We start from the raw sequence: 21,607 nt of genomic DNA, 5'->3' as shown, positions 1-21,607 counted from the left end.
AAAGGCCAGGCCCTTTCCCCAGATACTTGCTGGGTGAAGGAAATCCCAGCCTGAGCGCAAACCCAGACAGCGGCTGGGTCGGCCTTTCCTTCCTTTGGCAAGTCTGACCGTGTTCGTCTGGTTGGCATTTCTGAAGAAGCAGCCCCAGTACGAAGCCGGCTGTGGCGAGGCACCCTGCAACCTGGGCTGTTTTCTGGAAGGACCAAAAATCCCCCTGCAAATCCCTCGGCCACTCTGCTTCCCCTCCAGCCCCAGCTGGTGCGAGCCCTCCCGTCCTGCCCGTCTGCACTCACAGAAACCAGTAAGGAAGGTTTTGGGCTCCTCTGATTTGGGAAGGTGACTTTTGGCCACGGCACTGTCCTTGCTGACCCTTTCTTGGGCTGCCTTGCTGGAGGGGGGCTTTGGGTCCCTTCCCCCACCTGGGTACATGTGCCTGCAGCACTGTGGTGCAGGAGAGGAAGGTGGAAATAGGTCATTTTGTTCCGCCAGCGGTCACCTTCCCCCTCCAACACGGCTTCTCAGTAGCTCTGCCTCCATTTTGGGGGCAGGCAGAAGAGAGCGGGGGCGATCTGACTGTGCCAGAGCAGTGCTGATCGCGGTCTTCTATGGGCTCTTTCAAAAAGCCCATGAAATCTCCCACCACTTCTTGGAAATGTATTTCTAACCTCTTACTGCCACCCAAAGTAGACGCGCTGTTTTCTGGCATCCCGTTAAGGCAGAAGTAATCGGGCCTTTACATACTTCCCAGTCCTTAAGGGGAATTATTTGAAGCGCATTTACAACATTTTGGAAAGTTGCAGGAGCCTTCTGCTGCCCGGCACTGGGCACCACCCAGCCCCGTGTGCGGGGCCGGGGCACCTCCGCTCCTCGCGGTGCGCACCCCGGGGACCTCGGCTGGATGCGACCCACGCACACGTCCAACGCCCGCGTGCTTCTGACTCACGTCGCTTCTCTGGTCTCTCTCCGGAGACACCGAAGCTATATCTGTCTCAGCTGGCTTCTAGACAGCGGCTCTCAGTCGTCAAGGTTGTGGGTCCCTCCGCTTTAATTAAGCGTGTGTATGTGACACGGGGGATTTTCAACAGCTGGGTGACAAGGAGAGCGTTGGGCTGGCGTTCCCCAAAGGGGTTGGTGAGCAGCACGATAAACCCGTGCAGATGAGCCCCCCTGCAGGCCAACGCTATTACTTTAGCTGATCTCGGCACTCCTCATTAGGGTTATGATTAACACATTAATGAGACACCTTGGGCTCCCCATAGCAGGGATGGGGCGGCTGGGAGCGAGAAATGTGTCAGTGTCGGCGTGATGCTTTCCCCACCGCAGAGAGGGGAACAAAACGAGGGAGCACTTTGTAATGTCCTGCTGGAGCACTGCCGATTTCTCATGAACGGAGAGAAATATTCCCCTTAGACGGCGGGTGGCAGTCCTCTGCGCGTGGATCACGCAGGGGCTGTGGTTTGCTCAGGGTTAGTCCCCTGGGATGTTCTCAAGGATCAAAGACACTCGTGCAAAACTGATCAGCACGTAGAGCAGCCAGGTCTGAGTAGCAAAGAGAGCTGAGGACTTGGAATATTTCCTGAATGAAAGTTTCACGCCCAAAACCCGCGGCACTGATTTCTGCCCCCGTCTCACTCTCTTTGCAGAGGCTTCATTTAGTTCCTGTCCTTTTGCTTCTGGCTGGCGGCCAAGGCAGGGAGCAGGCCAGGGATGGTAACTCTGATTATCTTCATTCAATAGGAAGAAGAGGGTAACAGAAAATAAGTGAGTACAAAATAGTGGGAGCAAAGGGGCTGGGGGGAGGCAAGGGCACGGGGAGGAGGAGGAGGAGAGATGCTGGCCTGGGAGAGAGGCACCAGCTCGGTGCTGGGGCTGGGTCTCTGTGGGGCACTAATGGTGCACATCTTGTGCTGGCCTTGCCCTGTGTCACCTGGCAAACCTGCTTTTTGGGGATGGTTGGGCATGATTGGTGTTGGGCTGGGGTAGAGGGACCGGAGCAGCAGCCCTGGATGGCTGCTCCCCGCTCCAGAAGTGCTGCGGGGCTGAGAGGGGCTGCTCCCAAAGGGAAATGACCCTTAAGGGAGCGGGTTTCAGCTCGCTGGGAGCTGACTGCCTGGTGCAGAAGAGAGAAGCCGAGGTGAGTCACTCCTCCTCTCCAAGCCTGAAACATTAAAACCGCTTTTTTTTAATCAAAGGAAAATTAAATCTCATGAGTCAGAGAAAAAAAAAAAAAAAGAATTTGCCAGAGCAGAAGATGCTGCTGGGTGACTCGCAGGCAGACAGAAGGAGCATTTGCTTGGCAGCCCAGGAGAGTACATCTCCTCTGCCACTCCTCCGCTGCACAGAGCGCTGCCATTCATCTATTTTTAATAACAGTGACACAGGCAGTGAACCTGACTTCAAGGCTGGGAGCTTTTTGTCCTTCCCCTGCGCATCTGTCCTGACTCATCTCCTCTCCGACGGCCCTGCGCTGCTCCGCACCCCGGCAGAGGAAGAAGGGGGAAGCAAAATGGGTACAAAAAAGTAGATCGGAGAGCAAAGCTCCAGAGATAGAGAACTGTTTGGGGAGAGGAATGATAAACAGTGGGACTTTGCTGGCTCGGGGCTTGCTGAGCTGAGCGGCATGTAAGGGAGCTGAGCAGGGGTCTGGATGCATGCACATTGTGGAGCTCTGCAGGAAGCTCAGGCAGGGGGAACAAGGAGGTGCCTGAGCCCGGGGACCGGGGGTGATGAACTGAAGAGCTCTGCCCTGCCCTTGGTGCTTACCGGGCCTTTGTGGTCTCTTTGGGACCCCACCACAGAGCAACCTAAAATTTAAGCCTGTATTTTTGCAAGGTCTGAGGGGCTCTCCCAGGCTCGGGGTCGGTCTTGTCCCCCCGCCCCGTTGTTTGCACGTCCTTGTGGCCATCCAGCTCAGCGCCACTCCATAACCTCAGCACCACCGGCAGCTTGGCTGGAGCCCTGCTACGGCACTGCCGCAACGTGACGGGCCCTGAGCCCCAGCCAAGGCAGCAGATGGCCACGACGAGCAGGCTGGGAGGACAAGGCTGCGGCACCGGTCACAGCACGGCATCTGCCTAGCAGGGAGTACCCATCTGTCCCAAAACGAGCTCTCTTCGGTTCCTTGTGCTGCTGTCAGCCTCCTGTGCTGGCAGCCTCGTGGAAGAGAAGAGTGGAGGATGCTCTGACAGGGGATGCTGCAGCACGGCTTTGTACATGAGGATGTGCTGGTTGCCTTGTCCTCATGGGCGGTGGGACAGCATCACTGTACTCTTCTTTACCACACATTTAAATCCTCGTGCAGAGGACAGCGTGCAAGCATCCCCACAGAGCCCTCCCTGCAGCCATGAGGATGGCTGGGACACGGTGAGGAGTGCATGGTCCAAACACATCCCCTGCCGCACGCTGCCCTGCTCGGAGCGGTGGGAAATGCCCTCTCATCCATGAAGGAGCCTCGCCTCGGTCTGCAAAGGCCATCTGCAAGGCAGGGAAGGGTGGGAGGATGCTCCTGCAGGGCAGCCGGTTGGGATGCTTTTTGAAATCTCAGGGGTTTGGTGTGTGACTGTGAGCCTACGGGGTTCGTTACTTGCGGCTGTCCCATGAAATGTCCGCCTAGCACAGGGCAGGAAAAGGGACAGTGTTGACATTAGGCAAGGGGCAAATTCCAGGCAGTCCCTCTGGGACTCTCTCATCTGGCTCCCATGAAATGACTTCAGATTTCTGCTGGTGTCTAAAGAGGATGTTATTCCTTGAGGGGCTTCATCACATAAAATGCTTCATGGGTTAAGTCACTAAAATGCCTGCTCTCATCACAGTGCTGTGAAGTTACCCACTACCTTGTTCCTCTGGGAAGGCAGAAAGGCAGTCCCCTTTGCTTGATACTTCTTTCATTTTGCCCCCCGCAAAACCTCCCTGCTGGGGACAACACCTGCTCTGCTGCCGTGGAAGCAAACTTGTGTGGCTTCATTGCAACATCTTTCTCCTTGGGAAGGAGAAACCTCCCAAACTTCTCTGCCTCCGGGGCATTTCCAAAGCCCAGTGGAAGGGAATTCCCCCTCCCATGCTCTCATCCACCTCTGATGCCTGTTTTTATTGCCACCCTGTGAGTGGCAGTAAAATCCTTGGCTGTTCTTTTGCCAAACCGGTTATATTTATAAGGCCAAAGTGATCTGTCTGAGGAAGAGTCAGACCGAGAAAGCAGTGGAGCAAACCGCAAGCCACAGAGCTGCTTTTTGGCATAGCTGATCTCCGCGTGGGGCAGCCAGCCCAGGGCAGGGGGAGGAGAGAGGAATACCTGCTCGGAGCTGAGCTTCCTGCCCTGTTCCCAGGCTGTGCGACCCTTCGATGCAAGAGAGAGGTGATTAGATCGAAGTACACCGCAACATCCGCAAGACTTTTCCTTTGATATGTCCCTTTGAAGTGTCTTTTAATACGACGTTCATTTTTCTCTCTCCAGGAAACAGAAGGAGACTAAAAAAGCCACCCATCTTCTCCAGATATTGAAGCTACGGATTTGTTGGGTATTTCTGCCAGCTGCAAGGAAGGACAGGGGGACTTTCTTAGACAAAGTTTCTGCTGTTGCTGTACATGCACATGTGGTCATCAGCAAAACCCATTCTTTTCCGCTTTCAAAACACAAGCGTTGCCTTTGAGATAAGGTGGTAGCAGTGTTCATAAGACTATCCCATCTCCCAGGCCTTCTCAAAACATGGATTGTTTGTGATATAAATCACAGGACCTCATGCAGTGTTATGCGTTTCCAGTTGCGATTTAACTTTACTGAATCACACTGGCATATATTAATGCTGCAACTTTGCGCCAGCCCATGAGATAAATGTTTATTTATTGCTTATTACCAATAAGACATTTGTAGACCGAAAGCAGAAGCAACTAGTATCTTGTCTGGAAAGCAGGAAAGAGATGAAATTTATGACAGGGAATTGGGGAAAGATGATTCACTTGCTTTAGTTCTGCGATTAGATCCCAAAAGGAGAAGTAATAAAAACCTGCCACCAGATGTCATCTTGCAGCTAACTAATAGCTTCCAACACAGCCAGGACTAGGGGCACAGGGAGATGAAACTGGAAGGCACTGATACTTAAACAGGGTGCAGAGCAGCAGGGACAGCTGCGCTCTGACTTAGAGAATGGCCAAGGAAACCGAGATATTTCGGCGTGTGCTGCGTGAAGTCTTTTCAACTGGCTTGGTCAAACCCCAGCAAAATGTAAAGAGCTGAAATTTAACTCTAAATAATAAGTCCTAAAAGATTGGTCTTACTGAAAAGCCCCATTCTGGAGCTCAGTTCTCCTGGAGTGTCAGAGAGCAGACTGACAGATCCGAGTAGTTCCACCTGTTCAGTCACAGATTAAAATATGATGGATATGCTAATCATTGTTTAATGGCTTAATTACAAAAGCTTCACTGCACCCTGTGCTTGAGCTGTCATTAGAATAGACATTTGCACATACTTGGTATTTAGCATTTGGGAGTGTGGGAAAATCACTGTTAGCAAGGGAAATCCAGGAGGAAAATGAAACAAATGATCAAAAAAAAAAAAAAGACTATCTTTTTTTCCACACAAAGCACTTTTAATCTGTTACCTGTGCAGAATTACTTTTATTTTTTTATTTTTTATTTTTTCAGTTAAACTTACAGAGAACATCTCACTGTAAATTTGGGTGGAAATTCTAAGACTAAATTCAGTCGGTAAAACGCAGATTAGGGATTTTATCCCAGCTGTAAGAGTAAAACTCTGTTCACTGTTATCTGTAGAACTGGTGCTGATGTTTCCAACACGAAAGTCCCCCGAGCGTGTTTTGGATCAAGCTGAAAAGCTTAGATACAAAATTAATGATGAAGGGTAATGAGAAAACAGGACATATTGCTAATATCGCAAGGTTGAGCACCGCGTTCTTGTCTGAGAACATTTTCGGTTATAATTCCTGCAGTTTGAATTGCTTGGGATTCGTTTTTTTGAATACAATACTCTACAACAGATGAACTTTTTTATTTATTTTTTATTTTTTGAGTTTCAGTAAAAATAGCTCAGATATTGCCAAGGATGAGGTCAGGGAAGAAAACATCAGTTTGGGTTAAACGCCGGGGCAGGAGGAGGCCGTGAGGCGCCAGGGCAATGGAAACCCCCCCTGCCCCGTGCCCAGGCCGCGGGGCCTCCATGAGCACCTGGGCCCGCTGACAGCTTCACGCCCACCGCTGCCTATAAACACGCGGGGATTGGCTCTCCTGCCCGTCCGTCAGAACGTGCGCCGCGCTCTTACTGGCTAACTCTCTTATTTATAACCCGCCCTCAAAGGCTGGCCAATGAGAGTGAGGCGCCCCTAGCAACGCCCCTCTCTCTTTCCTGCCGCTGGCTCCCGCTATCGTCCTGGGAGTTGTCATCCCTGCTCCCGTTGGCCGAGCTGCCTGCTTCTCAAGCTCCCCTCAGCCAATTAGAAAAGGGCACTCACGTGGATTACCTGCGAACCCCTCCGCGCCTGCCTTCCCCTCCTCCATTGGCCGCACCCCGCCGTCCATCAACCCTCTCCGGACTCCGATTGGTTACGCGGGAGGGCGGTGGGTGTCGGGGTGCCGCCCCGGCTCTGGGGGCGGCTCAGTGGCGGTGGCGGTGGCGGCGGAGGCGGACGCAGAGGGAGGAGCCGCGACGCTCCCTGGCCCCCGGGTCCCGCAGCCGGGCTCGCTCCTCACATGGGGCCCCCTCGCCTCCCCTCGGCGGGCCGCTGAGGAGCCGGGCAGGCCGCCATGACAGCCCCCGTCGGCCGCAGGCCCCGCTGGCGCCGCCGCCGCTGCTCAGGTAACGGCCGGGGGCGGCCCCGCAGCTCCGCGGGGGGTGCCTGGGCAGGGTGGCGGCGGGGGAGGCCTGGCTCCGGGGCGCTGCCCCGTGAGGAGGCGTGAGAGGAGGCTGAGGGTTGGGGGGGAGCTGCCCGGGGGCCTGCAGGGTCCGGGTGGGTCGCCGCGTTGAGGGGGGAGCTGCCCTGCTCTGAGGTGGGGGGCTCGCCCCTGGGGTCCCCTGACAGGAGGTGCCTGGGGAGCTGGAAGCTGAGCCTTCGGGAGCACCGCGCTGAGTTCTAGTCACGTTTATGGCCTCCTAAAAACCCTTACAGCTGATGTCGAGGCTGGCTTTTGGGCAGCCTTCGTGCTCCAGATGAAATAATTTCTTCAAAACTAACCTTCTAGTAGGGATCGGAGGCGTAGGGTGTCTTCGTGGGCTGCAAAATCACCAGATGCACAGTTCCACGGGGTTAGTGAGGCGGTGGAATTTACAGCCGAAGATAAGGTGTTTTACGAGGAGCTCTGATATGCCCAGTGGGTTAGTCGTAAGGGTTTCTATTTAGTCATCAACTCTGGAAATTATTGTTGCATGCTGCGTTCTGACAGGCCAATAAAAGTGTCATTTTTGGACTTGTGCAGGACTGCACTGTGCAGCTGTAGACACGGCTGTGTTACTTTGTTGTCCATTTTGTTTTGTTTTCACATAAAACTTGTACACAGAGCACGATTAGCTAGAACTGAAAGTACCTGGGTGTGCTCCTGTACCTGCTGCCAAGTGTCTGCCCTCCTGCGTTGGGTTTTCTGTTTTTATTCCCCCCCTCGCTTAGATCTTTCCCGCTCTTCTGTTAGGATGAACAGCTGGCGGTGGGAGCGGAGCAGAAGACAGGGACAGGCTGTGGAAGGAGAAAACTGGTGCAAATGCAGTGTTCTGGTGGTGTGGGCCTGTTGTAACCGAGCTGTACCCTCCACGTTCGTACGTGTGCTTTTGCCATTGTGATTCTTTATGCAAGTGACTTTGCAAACGCATGAAAGAAATGCAGGGCTAAGGGAGAGGGATGTTGCTTCTGTGCCTGCTGCAGGAAAGAGTGAAGCTTGTGGTTCCCTCGCGTCATAGGTTTCCTTTTTTTCCTGTAGCCAAAAACCATGCATTTGCACAATGGCAACGCTTCTTATTTTATCCTTGTAGCGTGGTATCTTGCAGCCTGGTACAAAAAAAGTGCTCTTCTAGGCAAGATCGAAAATGATCAACATTTATAATTATTATTTTTTTTTTAGCCATTTTCCTCCTTATTAGCTCCTTAGTGTATTCATTTCATGTTGTGTATTTATCAGTAAGTACATCTGATAATCAGCCGCTGTGTCCTGGTGGCTCCATCTGTTGTCTGCTGCCAAGTCCTCTTTTTGACTTAGTTAGTAAGCTTCTTTTCATATGGCCCTGTCACTTTTTCTTAAGTTGAACACATTTCTGGTAGTGGCTAGGCCACTTTTTTATGTGGTTGTCCCCTCGCCTGCACTGGAGAGCTGTGACAGCGTTTGCAACCAGCAGGGGATTTGCTTGAAATAACTTTGCTTTTGAAGCCCGACTTCATACACTCCGGGTCTGTGGCTCACAGCTGTGAGCTATAGATTTCCTCTCGGTACCCGAGGTGCTTCAGGTTGATGTGTAAATACCACTGGTGTCTCCAATAACACAGCAGCAGATTTGGGATGCCCCGTTCTCCAAAAGGTCACAGAGGAGTTATCAGGGACCCTGTTACTGTTGTGTTTGTGCTGCCAGTACCTGGCGTAGACACGGTACTGGGTGTCTTAGGGAGGCTTGAACCCAGGAACACGGGCTGGAGCTTCAGCTGTATTCGAATGATGCATTTTAAATATCTGTGGTGATTACACTTTTAGATGGAAGGTGCAAATGCTGTCTGTCTTTTGTGATGCCGTATAAATCATCAGTCAGATATGAAACCCAGCCTGCTTTCTTTAGTTTCACCCCGCTTTCAAGCATTCTTGTTCTCTCTCCTCGCCTTTGCCGTGCTGGGTTTTCTCGCCGGCTGCACCGAAACAACGGAGAGTTGCTTCCTGCCTGCCGTGAGAACCCTGCAGACAGCTCTCAGCCCTCAGCTATAAACCTGGCGGGGCGGCTGGGGGGATCCCTTGATTACAGAGGTGTTAAAATAGAAAGGCTTCGATTCCCTTTGTTTTGGTCGGGAGCTAAGCAAACGTCAGCCTGCTGCTTCTTGGCGTCTTTACCAAGCCCTGTAGAAGCATAGGGAAGGCCACTGCCTTCGGGATGTCGTGCAATTTTCATGTTTTCTTAGGCAAACAGAATATATTAAGGTTGTCTGTTTGAAGCAGCAGCTGTGTACTGTGTGTGATCTACCTGAGTGTGATGGTTTGACTCTGCCACTACGTTAGAGGCTGCCCTGTGCGTTGGTGTGACTACAGCCAGGCGAGGAGACAAACAGATTTTTGCAAGGCCCGTCTGTACAGGTTCACTTTTGTTTTTTATTTGGACTCGAGAAGCTGTTGGCAATTCCTTACTGTGGGCATAAGGATCGAGTGGTTTTTTTTTTGTTGTTTGTATGTTTTCCAATTATCTGCCTTCTCAGTGTGTGCCAGGCTTTATGCCCGTGCTTTATACGAGTATTTTTAAACCTACAGCGTTGGTCTCAAAGCCCAGGCTTTGCAGTAAGTTAATGTCTCGTCTCTTTCTGGTTTCAAACTTGGCTGCAGTCACAAAATAAGTGAACTGTTTGTTTCAGCTCAGCCTCTTGCGAGGTTTGTTTGCATTACAAAACCGTGGTGCGGCTTAGCAGGCTCCCAGTTTCTGGGCTGGTGTCGCCGTCCCTGGGCTAAGGCAGGTCTCTCCTGCGTAGTGCCACCCCTAGCCGTGTGAGGTATATGTTGTGGAGGTGCTGGTCAGAGCTAAGAACTATCCCCAGCAGGGGAGAGGCGATTAAAGCAAAATATTACCGAAATGAAAGTAGGAAATGTTGGGGTTTTCACGTTCAAGTGTCGTGTTGTGACTAAGACGTAAGGCTGGACCCGGTGACTTCCCCCAATAAGCAGGCAGAAAAGATTTCAGCCTCAGGATGAGCTGGGCCAAGCGCAGTGCGAGCCCTGGTGCTGGTAGCTACCCTGTCTGTAAATATTTGATGTTACCTTTCTCCCAAAGACAGGAAGCCAAGTTAGGGACAAACCAAATACCTTTCCTCTGTTAGGACAGTGAATTACTGCAGTTAGGAACTGTGGAGAGCTTGGCTCTCCTTACCTATTTAGTTTGATTTCTTATGTTTTGCTCCCCCCTTTTTTCCCCTCTCCTCCAGGCTAATGACCTCAAAGTCAATTCAGTCTCTGGAAGATTTTGTTCTTTACGATCCTTTGAAGCTTTTCTGAAATTTGCAAGTTACTAGAGGGAGTTCTCCCCCCTCGCCTCCCAGCTATGCTGTTGAGTGGCACTTGCCAGCATAATTCCTCCCTGTTTTTGTAGTGCTGGGCTTTTAAACTCCATCAGACTATGGGTTTAAATAGTTAACTCTTGGCAAATGTCTTATGTCAAAGCTTTGGCATCTTGCTCTTCAGAAAACCTTTTCAAATTAATAACATGCATCCACCAGATTTATGGCTTTCCAGGCTGAATGCCTAGCGACAGTCTTCTGTGTCTAAAAATGGTTGTTGTTAGGGCCATCTTTTAGGAAACTTTGACTTTTAAGTGCAAATATGCACGTGTTATGAAGATACCGGGGACAAAAAAAAGTGTCGGTAATGAGTTGAAACCGTTTTGGAGGGATCTTGTTTTGCACCCTGAGGCATTAAAGGGATGCTGCTGAAGCTGAGAAGCTCGCTCTGTTTTTATGTCTACGAACGGTATGAAATGCTAAGCACTGGCTAATGTATCTCACTTGTTCATTCTGCGTTGATGTGCGGGATATAACTTGATGTGCTGTTGTGGGGTTTCCATCTTCACATGTTTTCAGGCTTAGACATTGGGTTTGTAAGTCAACCCCCTCATTAACCAAGTAAATGCTGGTAGTATTTGTAGTCAGTTCCACAACTCAAAACCCAATGTGTTCATGCAGCGGAGAAACTGATCTTAATGTACTCTTAACTTGGCTTGTTTGTTTCTTGCTTCAAGGTTTGTTTTTAGACCGAGAAATTAAAATGTGGTAGAGTATGAAACCTACAATTGTGCTTTTCAGCAATATAGCGAATGGATGAGCGGGGCAGGTTCCGCGTTTTGACAAATGTGTTTCTAAAACATCTTGGCTTGGCAGAGTGGGGTGCATTTTTGTTGTGGTAAGGATGTCAAAAAAAGCGGTCTGGAAGCTGGAAAATTTATCGGGAAATGTTTTTAGAGTGCTCGGTGTCTTTTCTTAGCTGGTCCTTGAGCACAGCTGAAGAATCTTTGAGCTGAACTTTAGTATTAAAGAACAAGCAAACAAACCCAACAGCCTTTAGATCTGCAGCAGGTCGGTCTTGCATTCTGCTCAGTGCACTTTAATTAATCATACAAGGTAGTAAATTAAAGTACCTCAGACTGATTTGACAGTCAATTAAACCTTGGTTGATTTGACTGAGAATGTGATCATTAGTGTAATTGGCCAAAATGACAGGAGGCCCGCTTGGAAGTGTGCCCACTTGAAATTTTCCTCTAATTCTGTGTATGCAGTCCTGGGCAGAAAGTTGGACAAATGGAGCTCTATCCTAATAATTTCCAAGGATTTCGTGTGGCTGTCTGGAAATAAGGCAAGCTTTAGCAGGCAGAAATTGAAGGGACGGGTTACTTGGGAATCCAGATGGCAAAGCCTTTTGGGATTTATGTTGTGTGAAGTGCTTTGAATCTCTTCTTTCATTGTGAGATTTGTACGGAGTTTTGCGGAGTTTGCCATGTGATTTCAATCAGAAGGATGTGTATGTGTGAGGGTGTTTTTTTTTTTTTAGTAGATTAAGCAGAGTATATGGGGAGCTGATCTTCTGTTAATGGTATCTGGATGCTTAAGACAGAGGTAGGTTTTTCTTCCTGTTTAATATCACTTACCTGAGTTGGTGTCTTCCTCTAGCTAGAAAACAGCAGTCTTATTGTCTCATTTTTTGGATATATCTTGATATAGCTCTGATTTGTTTGCTGGGTCGCAATGCAGATGGGTTGTTTCACTAAGTTTTGGGGGGGGGTGTGTGTCTGCAAAAACTTCAGGGTGCACCTCATGGGAGTCATGGCACTGAGTGTCAGACTGGGCGCTACTGGGGCAAAACCTTGCTCCTTCCCTTAGGAAGTGCCTAGTGCAGGAGGGTGCTGCTCTGCTAAGTGCTAAAACATTGCTTCTTCAAGTCCAGCAGGCTTCTTGGTCAGTCTCCAACCATACTTGTCTTTTGTTCCAGAAAACGACTTGTTAACACCATTGTTTCCTGCCTCTCCTCCTTCCACAGCTAGTTCTTTCTTCATCTCCTTGAAAAGCAACCAAATGTTAGTTCGCTGCTCTCAGATCAAAAAGAATTATTAGAGTACGCTTGGAAGATCCTGGGCACTTTCTCTGCAGCTGAGGAGCTTCCCTGGGTTATTTCTTCTCTCCGGGAAGAGCGAGCGGGCTTTGTCGTCCCGTGGTGCTCCTGTACCGTTTCCAGACCTTCAGGGCTCGTGGGGCAGGAATATGAGGTCAGAAATTGGATCCTGATCTTCTCTGTGGCAGTCGGCCACGCTATAACGTTAGATGATGTAGTACTAGCATCTGAGAAGTGCAGGAAGCTCACGCACGGGGGAGTCTGCACATAAAGTTTTGTAGGAATGCCGCAATGTGGGATTTGGTAGAGATTAAATTTTCTTAACCAGGTCCTCATAAGGCTCTCCTATACCGTCCCCCCCAACCCAACCCTCATTCAGAGAGGTGAGTTTTAAGATACTTGAAATAAACACCAGCACAGGCCTTGGGGGGGAAAAGTTTTTGTTTCTTCTCGGAGAGGACAACCTCAAATTAATTCCATGCAATCCAACAGAGCTAATTCTGAAGGCAGGGAAGGGCTGTGCGTCTTTCTGACGGGTTGGCACAGCATCTCTGAAGGATACGCTGCGTACAAGATGTGTATAGCAGGGCTGCTGTGTATTCAGAAGACAGCTGGTGTGCCTCTGTTTTTGAGATGCTCTTCAAATTTAGTGTATTGTTCAGGTTTTGTACATCTGTGTACATACAAGTATAAGTGCCTCATCTGCTCCCTGCTTTGTGATTATTTTGTCTACCACTTTATATAAAAAAAAAAAGTTTGCCTTCCCCTTCAAGTTTTTCATTCACCCTCAAAAAAAAAAAATCCTCCTTGTGAGTGCCCACTTTGTTCAGGTTTTGCAGGGGCTTCACTGAATTGCTGTAAATGAACAGTTAAGTGTGGAAAAGATGAATAACCTCCTGACTCTAAGGTTTAAAGGGGAAAAAAAAAAAGTAGGCCACCTGTCAGGTTTGCCAATCCAAGTTGGATTTGATGGGCTCCAGAGTCATCCTGATTACTTCATCATCCTCTTACACAGAGAAAAAAAATTCCCTCAGTGTTGTTTTTTCTCTTTTTTCCCCCTTCGTACTTGGCAAATGTATCTTATTTCCTGTGTTTGCAGTTGAACTGAAATTAATATAGCTTTAAAATTGTGTGCGTAGAGAATTGTTCTGGCAGTTTCGTACAAGAAGCCTTTGTTTTTGTAGCAGGATTGTTGATCATTTTCACAAATTTGGGGACTAGATCTTTAGCGGGTATAGACTTGTGTTTTTACTAGTTAAGAAATTGGTCTTGGAACATTCATAGGTGGAAGTTTAAAAAAAAAACAAACACAAAGCTTTGGGTGCTTCAGCTACTGTTATTGACAGCTAATAAGTCAACTGAAAGTTGATCTGTTTTTTATAGTGAGGCATCTTTTGTTCAGCCCCTAATGTTGAATGGTTTCTTGCAATAGCACTAGATTGGTCACCAGCTGCTACCGAAGTAGCATAGAAAATAACATTTTGTGGATTTCCTACTGCTTAATTGTTTGCTATAGCAACCAGAACTTAAATAGTGTGTGTGTGAAAGCCCTTTGTTATCATTTAAAGTTTTGAGCTCGAAACCTATAGATTTCTTAATAGCCAGACTATAGAATATTTCCAGGACTCTAAAGGAAAAATTCATTGGATTGTCTATCTTTTTTAGTGCTACTGAGTGGTTGGTCGTGTGTGTGTTTTGTTTTTTTTTTTTTACACCAAAGATATCTTCTGCTTTTCTTATTCCCTTACACTGGTTGTGTTGGAGTCCTATCAAACATGATTAGATATTTTTATAATAATGACCATCTCAATTTCTTGTGTTTTAGCTTCCAACAAGAGTAGAGAAGACAGCAAAGTACCTAAGATGTGAGAAGTCCTCCCTTAGCAGAAGAAAAGCCTGTTTTCAAAATGGACCGAAGTAAGCGGAATTCAATAGCAGGATTTCCACCACGCTTGGAGCGCGCTGAGGACTTTGACGGTGGCACTGGAGGAGATGGGACTGTATCCCAGATCGGAAGAGTTTGGACCTCTTCGTACAGAGCCCTGATAAGTGCCTTTTCCAGACTAACCCGTCTTGATGACTTCACATGTGAGAAAATCGGCTCTGGTTTCTTCTCGGAGGTGTTCAAGGTGTGTGTTTTGTTCTTCCCTTCATGTTGATTGTTTTGTGTTTGGTGCTGAGAAGTATAAGAGCATCAACAGAAGTGCTTCTTTCACTGAAGTTAGCTGTTATTGTATTGGCTTTACTTAAGTGATGAAGAACTTGCAGGACTCCAGTTATTTCCTTTGTCCCTCTTCCAGCTGTTTTTTTATCATTTGTAAGTTACTTGGGGAGTTGCAGAGGCTATTTGTGAGAAATAACATGAGCTAGAAAATAACTGGTTTATCTTTGGTCCCTGCCACATATTTCTGTGTTTGTGTAGTGTATTAAACCCCAGTGGCTATTTGGTTCCCTCATATTTAAGTTTGGATGTCTTTAATGTAGCTCAATTATTAAGTTTGTGAGATTGTTCTTACTCCTTTGCCAGTTTTTTGACTCAACTCAAGATGTGCCAGTGTTAGGAGATCTACACGTAGTTACTGAGTTTGAAACAACAAAATGTGTTGCACTGCAGCTACAATACATTCAGCTACTGTTCTCTATTTCCTTTGCTTCTTGTTATGCCATACCTCTAACTCAAATAGTCAGAGATTGCTTCATAGTAAATAATAGGAATAAGAAACTCAGAGATTGTCAGTGACTTGCTGCTACAATATCTGAAAAGTGGTTAAGGACACGGAAAAGCAATTTGTGACACCGTACAGGAAGTTCCAGTTTTACAGTAGCATTTCTTATGTCTTGACTGTTCTGGTAAGGTCTATTGTAGAGGAGCTGAGTCAACATTGAGTTGACTTCTAGGCTTTCAGGCACTGCAAAAAATAACTTGTTTCCTTGCCTTAGTTCCTGGCTTTAAATGAACTCGCTCTCCAACTTATTTCCATTTCAGTGAAATGCCAGAAAATATCTCACGGTATATTCTGTCCATTCCATGATACTTAATGTGATCTTTAAGAATTTAAACTAAGAAACGTTTTATCCAGCTTTACTGCTGTGAATAGATATGTGAATTAGAAAAGGAAAATTATTTTTGCTGTTCTAATGCTCAAAGGCATTCCCATCTCTGTATGTATATGTCCTCTTGTGTGAAGGCAAGTTACTCCAAAAATTTTTTTCTTTACCTAGATATATGGAAATTTAATTTCCCCTAACACAAGTTTTTATTTCTGAAGTCCCTTTTCTTTCTTTTGAAAGAAAGTTTTGTATGTTGGGACTTCAGAAAGTGTTGTAGTCAAACAGCTGCATGTGTGAACAGATTTACTGGGTGAAATAAGTAACTTTCTACCGTACATTGGTGAGGAACATCATGGAAAAGTGCCCTGAGGCAAGATGCTTGCATATCCAGCAGAAAGGTACGGTATTGCCGATCATTAGGAAATGAAAGTGAGTGAGTGGGTGGGGAAATGGTTAAAAGAGAATATAACTTTCTATCATACATAGTTATTGATTTATTAAGAATATCTTATTTTAAGAGAGCACTTGTTTCAGTTAGGTAGTGGCATACAGAGGTACACATTTATTTGAGAACTGTTGGTTGAGAGAAATCCTTGATACCTGATTTACCTTCCTGTGCATAAAGGAGTCCGCTAACTTTTGAACAGCTTTCCCCTGCCATTCCCATTTTCAGCAGAACTAAGCTAGGCACCTTTTGGGGTGAGTCAGCAATCAGCGGCATTACTCTAAGAGCTGGTAGTAATCTGGGTGTTTAGTGTTTGTTTTTCTAGAAACAGCTACAGACCTCCTGCAGGGAAACAACGAGTGATAAAGCCTTTTCTTTCACATCAGTTTCAAAAAAAGGTTCTCCCTTCGCTTTTGGCACAAACGGGTGAGAATGCATTACAACCTTGTCTTAGATGTGGTTCCACACTTATTTAGGCAGGTTTCTGTTTTGCTAGTTTATCAGCCTGACCACTTCTGTCATTAATCTGACTGTGCTGATGATCAGATTTCATGCAAGAACCTTGATGTGCTTCCAGGAAAGGAAGCCTCGTGGTTTGACACAGTCAAAGTTCAGTCTGATCTGCAGGCTCCCTGGTAAGCGATTGAACTTGAGAAGAATCCTTGATAGTTCTAAACTCGCTGCATAAGTAACTTTGCAAAGCAATGAAGCTTTCCCTTTAAATTAGTGAAAGGTATCTCAGAAAAAAATGTCACCAGAGCTTTTTCAATTATGTATTTGTCTATTGTTTAGTGAGCATCATGCATCAGGTTTGCTCATGTGATTTAACAAAGAATACTTGCACTGTTTTGAGGGTTTGGGATTTTTCTTTTGCTACACAACTGACAATTGTTTTCAGTGATTTGTTCCCTTCAATCCTTTTCTGCGGAGACTCCTTTTTTAATACAATCTTTCAGAGTGGATAGAAATTGCCTTCTCTTAATTTGGGAATATGAATACATTATAGCATCGGTGTGTGTATATGTTAATGGTTGCATATCCTATGAATGTTTTTATAGCATTTCTAGGGCACCTTTACTCACACAAACGAAGCTTTGTGGTTTATTCAGCATGAAATATTACACTAGCCTTTTGAATTTGTTTGCTGTCATCGTAGCAATTTGAATTCACCTGAATGCTGAATATTGTAGAAATGACTTTAGAAAAGCGGAACTTTATCAAACACCAGTAGCCTAGTTTAAGTCAGCCAACTGACTGTTTCCTGTTGTAGTTTTCGATGGCAAGTGCAGAACATTGATGTTTGCTCTTAGATTGAACTAGGCAAAGGTTGTTTTTGTAAATGTTCATTTCCCAGCCGTGATCCAAAAGCTTTAAATTCTTAGCTGGGAAGACTAGTAAAGACTGATGGAGCTATAAGTAATTGTGGGGGAGATCGTGCTGAAACTAAATACAGTGTAAGGAGATATTTTATAATAAATGTTAACCGCATGTGTAGGAACAGCAGTCAGACTAAAATCTGTGATCCTCCATTCACATAGATCTTCTGCTTCAAAGCCAGTAATAAATATTCAAGTTCCTTCAGGGGTTCTTGTTAGCTCTGTATTCCGTAGCTGAACTTCTGAGAGAGACTGGAAATACTTTTGGTACTTTGAATGCTAAAAGAGGACTTTTTTGCAGTTTATTTTTTGTCTGTACAGGGATCATAGATCCAGCAGAGAATTGTACAGGTTCAAGGTTGCTTGTGTTTGCATGTTGGGAAGTTTGTGTTGCTGTACAGGTGTGGTCACTGGAGAATTTGAGTTTTTTGACTGTTACAAGAAGCATGGTGAAGTCTTCTGATGTCCAGGGAAGAACGCTTGGTTTTGTCCTGGGCAGTCCTGGATACTAAAGTTATTTCACTGCGGATAGTTCTCCTGTTTTAAGTATGCTTGGCCATCTAATTAGCAGTATTATCAGAAGATAATTCCAAAAACAGGAGCAAAATAATCTGTGTCACTCTAATTCTGTTGTGCGGGGCTACTTCACTGCTGTCATAATGATGGGCTTGCCTGTTGAAAGCTCCCCCTTCCAATAGCCAGGGAGATAGCATATAACAGGGAGAAAAGTAATTTGTTTTTGTCAGGGAACGCGCTCTGAGAAAACTGTTGAAGCTAGTCTAACCTCTGATTATCTTTGGGATAAGCAGAGAGCAAAGTTGAAGACAGAACTCAGGTCAACCAGGCCACAGTCTTGACCACCTTGAATCATGCTTTTAACCTCGTAGGAGTTGAGTGAGCTACTATTAGAAATTAATTGTCAGAGAAAAAATAATCTGATCTTATGAAATATTCAAAGCAATTAAGTCAGTATCATTTGTATCTTAAGCATATGCCTGGGAAAGTTGTTCATGTGAGCAGTGGAAAAGGTGCATAATACCTTTTTAAAAAAGTTGTTTAATAGTGTATGAGCAAAGAAAAGTATGCGAATATAAAATGTATGAGATGTAATGCAAAATTAACGACCTTTTAGAGCTGAAACATTAAGCAGATGAGCATGGGTGTCTCCAAAAAATGTTTGAGATGGAAATCAGCCCTCCTGTTTTGGCTTACATACTGTGGCCTTCCCGGGCTGTTACTGAAAGCACCAAGCAATGGGTTTTGTGCTCCCCTATAACTCGAGATCCTTTCTGCAGAACTTCAGGCTACACAATTTTCCCATTTTTGCATTTGTGCAGCAGATTTCACCTACTAATCCCCACAGGGTTAAATGCCTTTTTGTGCTTCAGGGTTGTGAAGAACACTCATATATAATTCTTTTTTATAAAATACTAACTAGCATGGTAATGTACTCAGCTGGTAGTTCTGTTACCTCTGATGCACGTTACCCAGTACAATTCATGTTTTGTAGCACTTTGGATGCTATGGCTGTAAGGCATGTCGTCATGCTGGTGGGCTTGGACTCTGGAACATGACTATGGTAAATCTGAGAGATCCTACTATATGGCTTTCCCAAAAGTGAGATTCAGAGCTGTATTTTTTTTTGTGTTTTATGACTTGATTGCTATTTTTCTTGATTGACATCTGTCTATAATTTTCAGGCCGTGAGGAAGAGTCCAGTGCAGAAATGTTTGATGGTGAGCAGTAGTCACTTTCCTCTTTTGGCCTTTGAACTAAGTTTGACAGAACTTGCTATCTAGAATAAACAATGCAAAGTAAGAACTGTAGAATGGGGTGAATGATGGATTTACTCGTAGGACTTCAGAAACAAAGGTTGAGAGACAAAGGTTACAGGCCGCTTGACCAAAAAAAAAGTCTGTTTTGTCTGACATGAATATCTATTTTCATGTTAGGCTTTACCCATTATGTCTTATGGTTAAACTGGATGTTTGAAAATGAAGGAAGGCATCATGTACTTCTCAGGCAGTTAAAGCTTAGAAAAGATATTAGATGATCTACACCTACTGCCACGTAATCAAAGGTCATTATATTTTAGCAGTAACTGGTATTTTGTCTAAAGCACGCTGGCGTGACATACAATACAGGGTTTGTTTTTCTTCAATTCCGAACTGAAAACCTCAAAAGCAGTATCAATGATTCCAGTGCTTAGTGTTTAATCTCCCTGTTGTGAAGTCTCTTGGGCCTGTTAGTCTGCCCAGTCATTGTTAGTGTTTCTTGGCTGGGCTGGAGTCTTTAGTACCTCTACCTTCCTCACTGTAAAAAAAAAATATGTGCGTTATCAAGTTATATTTTGACCCTTTTGATGTGTTACGTAGTCCAAATTTGTGGTTTTTTTTCCTGCCCTGAGATTAACCTTGCTTTTGCAATAGAGGTTTAAGTCTTTCCAACATCTTCTCCAACATCTTTTTCTTTTTAAAGTGGGCATAAAACTGAGTGCCCTAGTTTTGTTCTTAACAATGACATGTCCGAACTAGCCTTTTGCTTTGCCACACTCTTTACAACACGAACGCTTGTTATCGTAACACAAAACTTACGTTGTATTTTTTGTTTTATGGGACTCCTACATACATCTTCATGTTGCTGCTCACTGGACATGGATCTCCTGCTCTGTACGTACAGCCTTCAGTCTTTGTTTCTAGTGAAATTTTTTATTTGGGTGTTGGTTTTTGCTCAGATGCGCCTGAGGCGTGACATGGCCTTCCCTACGTAGTGAAATAACGAGAACAGGACAATGCTACAAACTTAGGATTTGAATTTATCTCAGTGGTAGCTGTCATCAGTGAGCTGGAAGTGAACACAGCATTGAGTAACACGAGGCCTAGCTCAGTTCCTCTGGAAGCTCGGTAGAAACTTCCCCATTTCATGCTGCTTTGTTGTGCACGGCTGTAGCTTGAGCTATCACTCATATTTAACCTACTTACAGCAGCTTATGGCACAAAGTCGGATGTCTTGCAGAAGTCTGTGTGTTTATGTATATAGCTATTGTAAGACTTGTCATTTTATACAATGACTTTAATAAATTGGATCACCAAATTTTAAATTAACATCCTTTCCGAGCTCTATTTATTAGAACTACTGTAGTCTCCTTAGCTGAGCCATGCTCAAGTACATGTGCTCTGTTCTTGGCAGATATTTTCAGCCTGTCCTTAAAACTTCCATTATAGGGGATTCTGGAACCTCCTTTGGTGTAGCCAGGCCATGTTTTTGTTATTATTTAATATTATTATTATTAAACTATCCTTTTATAGCTAGGACTTCCTAGTTTCAGTTGTTTCTACAGCTGGTCATGTCTGTTTGCTTCTTGGCTCTAAAAGCAACTCCTTACTGACAGAGGGTTCAGTTTTCCTGTGGCATTTAATGGTTTATCATGTCAACAGAGGCCTTCTTCCAAGACTAAAATGTCTGTGAATGTGTGGAAGGAAGAAGGGAGCTATTTGAGTAGTTTTATAAATGAGTCTGTGGAAAAGAGAACGCCAATTTAGATTAAAAGGAGAGGATGACTATTAAAAAAAAAAAAAGACATGAAGAAAGGGCAGAAAAAACGGGCAACAGAAGCTGAATTCATAACGAAGGTGCTGCCGGTTGGCTGTCAGCCCATGCTCAGACAAACTCTGTTGGAGAAGGGATTGGAAACCAGTGGCTCAGAGTCTGCAGGTAACACTCTCCAGAACCGGAGTCTTCATTAACTCAGGTTTTGACAGATTATCAGACATGCAATATATGAATTGTCAGCATGTTTTAAATCTAAATGCAGGTCTGTGTGTTATTGCCAGGCTCAGCAGGATGGCCAGGAATAGAGCTGGTACAGAGCTCCCTCCCATTGCTGGAGGGGGTCCCCTGCTGCAGGACAAGTCCCCAGCACGCTCCCAGGACCCATTGAGCTGCTCCCTGCTGCCTCTGTGTGCACCTGTTTGCTGCGTAAAAGGGATGTCAGGTCTTCAGGGCTGTCAAACCAATACCTTTCGGTAGCCCTGAATTCTTTTAAGGGGGGAAGTGAATTAAATGTCAGCATAAATCAAGGAGGTTCTGAGCATTCCAGCCACAGGAGTTTTTTTAGTCCTAACACACCCTGTTGGTTATTATTTCAGAACTTTCAACATAAACACTGGCAATGCAAAAAGGGTTATTTATTTGTTAATATACCAAGTGAAAGGTTGAATTTGGCTCTTAGTACAACTCTGGCTTTTACTTTTGAACAATTTTAGTGACTTTGAGGCTTTGCTACCAGACTTCAAGCCAAAGTTACATTCTTCAAGTTGGCATTAGTATCTCCAGGAACTTAACTGTGCAGAATGCTTTTTTATTTTTTATTCTATGTAGAGGGAGACAGGAAGAATTCTTATGTAGAGGAAGACAGGAAGTCTGTTGGTTTTCTTTATGGTAGCTGTTGTAAGTA

The 21,607-nt window shown here is 45.7% G+C and overlaps 1 protein-coding gene and 1 long non-coding RNA gene across 3 annotated transcripts in view; both read left to right on the top strand.

The window, feature by feature from the left end:
• The first annotated feature begins 273 nt into the window (after positions 1–273).
• Positions 274–5,207, top strand: LOC136791353 (uncharacterized). Its single transcript, XR_010833153.1, has 2 exons — positions 274–1,761; positions 4,454–5,207. It is a non-coding gene; the product is annotated as an uncharacterized lncRNA (long non-coding RNA).
• A 1,387-nt stretch (positions 5,208–6,594) lies between these two features.
• The window catches only part of TESK2 (testis associated actin remodelling kinase 2), a 77,231-nt gene continuing 62,218 nt past the window's right edge, over positions 6,595–21,607 (top strand). Inside the window, exons 1-2 of one of the 2 annotated variants that reach the window (XM_048058966.2) lie at positions 6,595–6,808; positions 14,105–14,408. In XM_048058966.2, coding sequence (XP_047914923.1) covers positions 14,187–14,408 — 222 coding nt within the window. In that variant the 5' untranslated portion in view covers positions 6,595–6,808; positions 14,105–14,186. Of the gene's footprint in view, positions 6,809–12,274; positions 12,434–14,104; positions 14,409–21,607 lie in introns of those variants that run through there. The other variant, XM_013176363.3, reaches the window with a different exon arrangement.

This window comes from Anser cygnoides, chromosome 8, assembly GCF_040182565.1.
Source record: "Anser cygnoides isolate HZ-2024a breed goose chromosome 8, Taihu_goose_T2T_genome, whole genome shotgun sequence".
Taxonomy (NCBI): domain Eukaryota; kingdom Metazoa; phylum Chordata; class Aves; order Anseriformes; family Anatidae; genus Anser; species Anser cygnoides.
Note: the sequence above shows the minus strand (reverse complement) of the source record. Positions and strands in the feature narration are given on the sequence as shown.